The sequence below is a fragment of the Nerophis lumbriciformis genome, linkage group LG08 (genome assembly GCF_033978685.3).
Source record: "Nerophis lumbriciformis linkage group LG08, RoL_Nlum_v2.1, whole genome shotgun sequence".
Classification (NCBI taxonomy): domain Eukaryota; kingdom Metazoa; phylum Chordata; class Actinopteri; order Syngnathiformes; family Syngnathidae; genus Nerophis; species Nerophis lumbriciformis.
In genome coordinates this window covers 45260966-45270000 of record NC_084555.2, presented here as the reverse complement: position 1 = coordinate 45270000, position 9035 = coordinate 45260966, and the positions used below count along the sequence as shown (strand labels likewise).

The 9035-nt window shown below is 42.7% G+C and overlaps 1 protein-coding gene across 4 annotated transcripts in view; it reads right to left on the bottom strand.

The window, feature by feature from the left end:
• Positions 1-9035, bottom strand: part of pcnx1 (pecanex 1) — a 145346-nt gene that overhangs the window by 11377 nt on the left and 124934 nt on the right. For all 4 annotated transcript variants that reach the window (XM_061969017.1, XM_061969018.1, XM_061969019.1 and 1 more), the window contains 2 exons: positions 8338-8488; positions 4765-4995 (listed from right to left, as the gene is read on the bottom strand). In XM_061969017.1, coding sequence (XP_061825001.1) covers positions 4765-4995; positions 8338-8488 — 382 coding nt within the window. The remainder of the gene's footprint in view (positions 1-4764; positions 4996-8337; positions 8489-9035) is intronic.

Genomic DNA, 9035 nt, shown 5'->3' with positions numbered 1-9035 from the left:
TTACAATAGAATAAAGATAAAAAGCAACAATGAGAATAAAAATATAACAGTAAAATAAGAATATAACAAGAGAAACTAGGCAGTAGTGACCATGTTATGAAAAAGTATTGCACTGTTATTGTTTTGCATCCCCTGTCATCCTAGTATCTCCCTTCCCCCCCAGAGAGGAGTTGTACAGTCTAATGGCGTGTGGGACAAAGGAGTTTTTTAGTCTATTAGTCCTGTACTTGGGATGAAGCAGTCTAGCACTGAACAGGCTCCTCTGGCTACTGATAACGGTATGCAGAGGGTGACTGGCATCATCCAGAATGCTCACTAGTTTTTCCACAGTCCTCTTCTCTGCCACCGTCACCAGTGAGTCCAGTTTTGTTCCCGCCTGATCAGTTTCTCCAGTCTGGAGCTGTCCTTCTTAGATGTTCTGCCACCCCAGCACACTACGATGTAGTACAGAACACTGGCAACCACAGACTGGTAGTACATCCACAAGAGTTTTTTTTACAGATGTTGAAGGAGTGCAGCCTCCTCAGGAAGTACAGCCTGCTCTGTCCTTTCCTGTACAAGTGGTCCGTGTTAACAGTCCAGTCCAGCTTATTGTCCTCTAGTGACTCAAAGCGCTTTTACATACCTGCCAACTTTTGAAATCAGAAAAACCTAGTAGCCAGGGTCCAGGGGCCGCAGGCCCCGGTAGGTCCAGGACAAAGTCCTGGTGGGGGTTCAGGGGGGTCGCCCCCCGACGCAAAATGATTATTAGCATTCAGACAGGTTAAAATGTTGCTAAAACCATCACTTTTCTATCAGTCACAGTGACTTTTCAAAACAAAAATATTACAGCAAAAATCATATGGGTTGATTGACATGTTTATTCTGTAAGCTAACTTCAATAGTTTGAAATTATTTTGACAGTTAATGCCAGTTATCCTGTCAACCTTTCACAAGACTTCAATTTGTTAATTGAAAGTATAAACAGTATAAACACTTTTTACAGTAAACAAATGGTAAAACAGTACTAAACAATTCCATTAAAAAAAAATTGGTGTCATTATTAACTTTCTGTCCAAGCTTGTATAATCTACTGCCTTGTTCAATTGTAAAAAATATTCTGTGCCTAAAATTCACATTTCTATCACAATTATCATACTGTAAACATGGTAAGCTAACTTCATTAAAATTAATAGTCCTGTCAATAGCATGGAATTACAATTATAAATAAATAAATGATAAATGGGTTGTACTTGTATAGCGCTTTTCTACCTTCAAGGTACTCAAAGCGCTTTGACACTACTTCCACATTTTACCCATTCACACACACATTCACACACACTGATGGAGGGAGCTGCCATGCAAGGCGCTAACCAGCACCCATCAGGAGCAAGGGTGAAGTGTCTTGCTCAGGACACAACGGACATGACGAGGTTGGTACTAGGTGGGGATTGAAACAGGGACCCTCGGGTCGCGCACGGCCACGCCACGCCGTCCCTTTTCAAAATTCAAATGTAGTTTTTTTGTAAGCCTTTCAAAAGAATTCAAAATATGAAAAATTAATGAAAATTAATTTAAGCCATCAGACACTTGAAAAGTGGCACATCACATCTCTAATGTAATCATTTTAACTTTTCAACAGAAATACTTCGGCATTTATCACATCCAAAGAATCTGTTTGGGCGACGAAAAACGTTGAAAGTTTTCCACTTGTATCGCTAGCAACGGCATTAGACTTGTGTTTTTTTGTCCCAACGTGGTCTTTTACATCGCTAATTCTTCCGTGTCCGATCGAAAAATCTTGTCTGCACAAGGTGCAATTCGCGTAGTTTTCACCCTTTTTGGAACGGATAATTATTCCCGGATAGGCTTTTGAATATTCTTCACGGAATGACTGCAGTTTTCTTTTCGGTTTAAGACTCGTTTGCGATTTTTCTCCGGCTGATTCCATGATCGTTCGCTCGTTTGGAAACAATGGCAACTGGTGCCTCGTGCTTGGCAACGGTGCTATAAATAGCCTCGCGCATGGCATTCGGAATGGCTCGATAGGAAGTTACGGGAAGCAGTGTCGATTGTCATTGTTGTTACGCGATTTCGTGAATAAAACTTTTTAAAAAATTTTTTTTTTTAATTAATGAAAAACCGTATTTTTTATCACTGCAACCGTAACCCGGAATAGGTTGATGAAAACCGTACTAATTACGGGAAAATCGGAGTAGTTGGCAGGTATGCTTTTACATAGTGAAACCCAATATCTAAGTTACATTTTGTCAGGTTCAAACACTGATGACATCTATTAAACAGGACAAGAAGCAAAGAATCAAACAGAGACAGAATTCAATGTGGTTCAGTGAGGAGAAACGTATACTTCTGTACCCTTGTACAGTGTCATTACGCTCTGCCAAAAGATTGCACGCCTCCTCCTTTCATTAGGACCTTCCCTGACCACATGGCAACAGCTGCTTCCAAAGGGACGGGGTCGTAAAAGAGTTAAAAAAGAGGTCGTCTGGAACTTGGGCAGATCCTGCCTTCTCTCCGCTTTGTAGTTCTTGGGTTAAAACAATATCTTTCTGTTGATTACAATACATGAAAGAAACAGAAAACCCTTCATGTTGCTTCCCCCCTTACACAGTGGAGTTTTACAAGCCTTCTTCTTGGTAGGTTCAAAGACAGCTTTTGTCTTCTTGCCAGGAACTAATTTCAACACAAAGTATTGTGATCATTTAGATAGAATTATTCTGACACATTTAAACCAGTGTGGGTGGCACTGGTAGCAGGTGGGTAAAGTGTCTTGCCCAAGGACACAACGGCAGTGACTTTGGATTGGATTTTGGAGAGGCGGAGCCCTCTATGTCGCATTCTGTTTACGAAGTGCATTACATGCTGCTTAGTGGCCTTGTGGTTAGAGAGTCCGCCCTGAGATTTTAAATGATTGTGAGCGATAGGCAAAATTCCCCAAAAAGTGCAGTTCCCCGAGTGGGAGCCCCAGTAGACGCGCCTCGTGTCCATGCTTTCGTTTACTCTCCTCTTGTCTGTTGCATGCCACAAACATTCACCGACAGCAGGCTGTAGAGGATTTTACTTTTTTTAATTTTGGCAACGTGGTTAACGTTTTTGAGAACACCAAAGGGCCTTTTGTGTGTGTGTGTGCACGTTGAAAGTTGAGCTTACCGTTGTTATTTTGATAGAGAGATTGTTGATCCTTATATATACACATGTGTGTCCCCCCCATTATAGTGTCCTCAAAGTGTGCATTATTTTACTAAAATAGGGACATTTGTAAATTGAGGTCCCACTGTATATTTATATATAAATACATACATTAATAATAAATATCCATCCATCTTAGGGCATACTTGCCAACCTTGAGACCTCCGAATACGGGAGATGGGGGGGTGTGTGGTGGTGGTAGCGGAGGGTGTATATTGTAGCGTCCCGGAAGAGTTAGTGCTGCAAGGGATTCTGGGTATTTGTTCTGTTGTGTTTATGTTGTGTTACGGTGCGGATGTTCTCCCGAAATGTGTTTGTCATTCTTGTTTGGTGTGGGTTCACAGTGTGGCGCAAATTTGTAACAGTGTTAACGTTGTTCATACGGCCACCCTCAGTGTGACCTGTATGGCTGTTGATCAAGTATGCCTTGCAGTCGCCCATGTGTGTGAAAAACCGCATATATTATGTGACTGGGTCAGCACGCTGTTTGAATGGAGGAAAAGCGAACGCGACGACAGGTTGAAGTGAAGTGAAGTGAATTATATTTATATAGCGCTTTTTTCTAGTGACTCAAAGTGCTTTACATAGTGTCGGAGGCAGATATTTACATATATCCGAATTTAAGTGTTACTTCTTTTATTTCATAATCATATTACAAAACAGCTAGTGTTTTTCTTCCAATTGTGGTCTTTTGGTTGTCTGCAAAAAACTGTGCTTAACCTTGAGTGAAGAATGTAAGAAAGAGAGATAATGGGCATGTGTTTTGGCTGGAGGGACATGAGTGCGAGGGTGGGAGAGAGAGAGACTTAAGAGGGGAGAGGGTTTTTCGGGGGCGGGGGGCAGACCATCTTGGCGGCGCGATTGAATGTTCTATGCTGGACTGGTCTCAATGTATTTACAAAGCTTTGCAAATATATTACAAAATACCTATTCTGTCTCTGGTGGTTTTTCTACTCAGCTTTAAGTGTCGTAAAGAGCTTGGGAGCGACTTGTGACTTGAATTCCCTGGGAGGAACAACTGGTCCAAACGCAACAATAGTGAAACCCAATATCTAAGTTACATTTAAACCAGTGTGGGTGGCACTGGGAGCAGGTGTGGGTAAAGTGTCTTGCCCAAGGACACAACGGCAGTGACTAGGATGGCGGAAGCGGGAATCGAACCTGGGACCCTCAAGTTGCTGGAACGGCCACTCTACCAACCGAGCTATGCCGCCTATTGTAGAGGACGCTAAAGACAGTGTCTTTAAGGCACGCCCCCAATATTGTTGTCCTGGTGGAAATCGGGAGAAATTCGGAAGAATGGTTGCCCCGGGAGATTTTCGGGTGGGGCACTGAAATTCGGGAGTCTCCCGGGAAAATCGGGAGGGTTGGCAAGTATGTCTTAGGGGCTCAAATATATTTCACTTCTAAACATCATTTCATCTACAATAGTTTTTTTTGTACGTCTAGTGTACAATATGACTCAGGAACATTTATTCTTGCTGGAGGTTTAACAAGTGTCCTCCGAATCAAGGTGAGTGTTTGATGACATCAAACGATATATAATAAAACACAACAGGCTTTCTTTTCATCCACCTTGATCACTCTGAAGCTGAGGTAACGGCGATTCAGCATGATGATCTTGTACTCGTTGGTGCCCTCATCCAGGACGTGGCGCAGGGCGAGGAGAGACTGGGCGTTGGAGAGCACGGCGCTCCTCCAGGCCGGGTCGCCTTCGTGAGCGATGACCAGGTTCTGCTGGTGCGAGGAGATGGCCTCGAAGAGCACTGCCGGTTCGTCGTACTCATCCGGGGAAGTGAAGTGATCCTGATGAGGCGGGGAAAGGAAGCGGTCAGCAAGACAGGACGAGACCAGGGTGGTGTTTCAATTGGCACACTTGTGTACTTACAGCGCATAAGTGCATTCACCTACTCAGTGGCCTAGTGGTTAGAGTGTCCGCCCTGAGATCGGTAGGTTGTGTCATACCAAAGACTATAAAAATGGGAGCCATTACCTCCCTGCTTGGCACTCAGCATCAAGGGTAGGAATTGGTTAAATCACCAAAAATGATTCCCGGGCGCATCCACCGCTGCTGCCCACTGCTCCCCTCACCTCCCAGGGGGGTGAACAAGGGGATGGGTCAAATGCAGAGGACAAATTTCACCACACCTAGTGTGTGTGACAATCATTGGTACTTTAACTTTAACTCTGAGGAGTACAATACAGTACTAAGCAGCCAAAGTCGGCTACATAATGAAAGCGGGGGGAATAACTTGAGCGATTGTAATTCACCATTAAAAAGAATGAGGAAGGCGGTAAATATTGAGCTAATCATTTCCAGTTAGTCTACAACAGGGGTCGGCAACCCAAAATGTTGAAAGAGCCATATTGGACCAAAAATACAAAAACAAATCTGTCTGGAGCCGCAAAAAATTAAAAGCCATATTACATACAGATAGTGTGTCATGAGATATAAATTGAATTAAGAGGACTTAAAGGAAACTAAATGACCTCAAATATAGCTACAAATGAGGCATAATGATGCAATATGTACATATAGCTAGCCTAAATAACATGTTAGCATCGATTAGCTTGCAGTCATGCAGTGACCAAATATGTCTGATTAGCACTCCACACAAGTCAATAACATCAACAAAACTCACCTTTGTGCATTCATGCACAACGTTAAAAGTTTGGTGGACAAAATGAGACAGAAAAAGGAGTGGCATAAAACACGTCCCCGAAAGTCGGAGAAAGTTGTACATGTAAACAAACTACAGTGAGTTCAGGGACCGCCAAAATTAGTAGGACAAAACGGCGCTCGCCAAATACTCGAATCAATGAAGCATGTTTAATATAAACAGTGTGCTTTATAACAATTAGGGAGGTTTGTGTCATGTTTGTCCTTCTACAGAAACCATATTAAAACAAAAAATATATTTTTTCCCCTCATCTTTTTCCATTTTTCATACATTTTTGAAAAAGCTCCAGAGAGCCACCAGGGCGGCGCTATGCGGCTCTGGAGCCGCGGGTTGCCGACCCCTGGTCTACAAGGAGTCTCAGCAACTAAGTACACGGTGTAAACCAGTGGCGGGCCGTGCGTTTCCCACCTAGGCCTTCAGTGATGTCCTACTTCAATAATTACCTGTCAAAATACCATAATTTAGGTCACCACATGACCATTGCTGGAGAAATACTACACAGGAACACATTTACGCACTACTCAGTATTGAATCACATCAACAGCGTACAAAACGGGTTATTTTCTGGCGCATTTAAAAAACAAAACGCATCAGCAATTAAAACATATCTTACGTGGTACTGTCAAAATTAAAATTGGCATATTAAAAGTGAAAAAATAAAATATTTGAACCCACAATTTATAGAACCTATTAGACGCCGTGTAAGCCAGTGGTACCCCTCGTCGTTGGCTTATTCGAGTGGAAATGGCGGGCATTTCCTCATTTCATTGCCGGAACAGCTGAGCTAGTTTCCGGGGTTGGCCGACATCGTCTCACAAGATGCAGTTTCTCTTTAAATATCCTTCTTAAAAATGGTCTTGCAAATATATATCTGACACCTAATCAACGTTTTGTTCTCCTTCTCTGCCATCCCGGTCTGGGCACGGTGCAAAACATCCCGCTTCCTGCTAAATTGAAACTTGTGAATGGATACTCACTTTGCTAGAGCCTCGTTAACATCAGGCTACTTCGATAGGCTACTGTCAACAACTTGTGATCTGATTGGCTATCGCAACTGTCTATCAACTCTATGTGTTCTCTAATGTATTCGCTAACGGTCCTGATGATTGTCCAATCACAGGACGCGTAAATGTCACGTTCAACCTTAGGCCAGCTAGAAGGCCTTACTGACAACAACTCGTGATCTGATTGGCTATCGCAACTGTCTATCAACTGTATGTCCCCGTTTACTGACAGTGCACGGACGCCCGCATTGTTGATTCTGAAGGCCCCTGGCAGATTTCATACAGCATGGCAACATAAGCTGGCTGAATTCTGATTGGATACAAACAAACTAAAAACAACAGCACAGCAATGAGCACAATATGACATGAAGAGAATATGAATACTTTTACATATTTAGTACAGATGTCCGATAATGGCTTTTTTGCCCATATCCGATATTCCGATTTTGTCCAACTCTTAATTACCGATTCCGATAACAACTAACACCGATATACAGTATACAGTCGTGGAATTAACACATTATTATGCCTAATTTTGTTGTGATGCCCCGCTGGATGCATTAAACAATGTAACTTTACCATGAATTGATTAACGTGGACCCCCCAAGTTGAAAAACTTATTCGGGTGTTACCATTTAGTGGTCAATTGTACGGAATATGTACTGTACTGTGCAATCTACTAATACAAGTTTCAATCAATCAATCAATCAAAAATATTGTATATTGTAGCATCCCGGAAGAGTTAGTGCTGCAAGGGGTTCTGGGTATTTGTTCTGTTGTGTTTATGTTGTGTTACGGCGTGGATGTTCTCCCGAAATGTGTCTGTCATTCTTGTTTGGTGTGGGTTCACAGTGTGGCGCATATTTGTAACAGTGTTAAAGTCGTTTATACGGCCACCCTCAGTGAGACCTGTATAGCTGTTGATCAAGTATGCCTTGCATTCACTTATGTGTGTGTATAAGCCGCATATAGTATGTGACTGTTTGTACGGAGGACGCTAAAAACAGTGCCTTTAAGGCACGCCCCCAATATTGTTGTCCGGGTGGAAATCGGGAGAAATTCGGGAGAATGGTTGCCCCGGGAGATTTTCAGGAGGGGCACTGAAATTCGGGAAAATCGGGAGCGTTGGCAAGTATGCCCTACGTCCGTGTTTTATCGGATATGTACCGCTTCGTACAGCGGCGTTTTAAAAAGTCATTAATTTTACTTTTTGAAACCGATACCGATAATTTCCGATATTACATTTTAAAGCATTTATCGGACATCTCTAATATTTAGGGAAAGTAAATTAAAAAAAATATTTTATCTTTAATCATGATCATGATTTCTGGTTATGTTAGGCCAGCAGAGAAGGCCTGATGGCCCACCACTGATCTACACAATATATTTACTAAAGTGTGCTGATGCAAGTATCTCATTATTTCATTGAGACACGGCTAAGGGACGATAAGATGCGCCATCACCTGGTGGAGTTTGAGGGACATTCGTATGCCAGGCACCACGACTTTCTTGAGCAGCTCCATGTCTGCGAAGATCCACTCGTCTCGCACCGAAGAGATGCGGAAATCTCCTTTGAACAAAGCGTGAAGCCCGTAGAGGAAAGACTCCAGGTTGCTGATGAAGACACACACAGGTCAGCGCCACACACTATTAGGGATGGGTGTTGTTGACATTTGAACTGATACTGGCACTAAATCGCTACTTTGACACAGATCCACTGATTAAACGTGCCCAAACTGATACTTGAAAAAATCTAACATTCACATTTTGTTTGCAACGTTTCCAGAATAGTCATTTATATTAGGGGTGTCCCGATGCAACTTTTTTACTTCAGATCATACTTGCCAACCTTGAGACCTCTGAATTCGGGAGATGGGGGGTTGGTGGTAGCGGGGGGTGTATATTGTAGCGTCCTGAAAGAGTTAGTGTTGCAAGGGGTTCTGGGTATTTGTTCTGTTGTGTTACGGTGCGGATGTTCTCCCGAAATGTGTTTGTCATTCTTGTTTGGTGTGGGTTCACAGTGTGGCACATATTTGTAACAGTGTTAAAGTTGTTTATACGGCAACCCTCAGTGTGACCTGTATGGCTATTGATCAAGTATGGATTGCATTCACTCATGGTGTGTAAAAGCCGTATATATTGTGTGACTAGGCCGGCACGC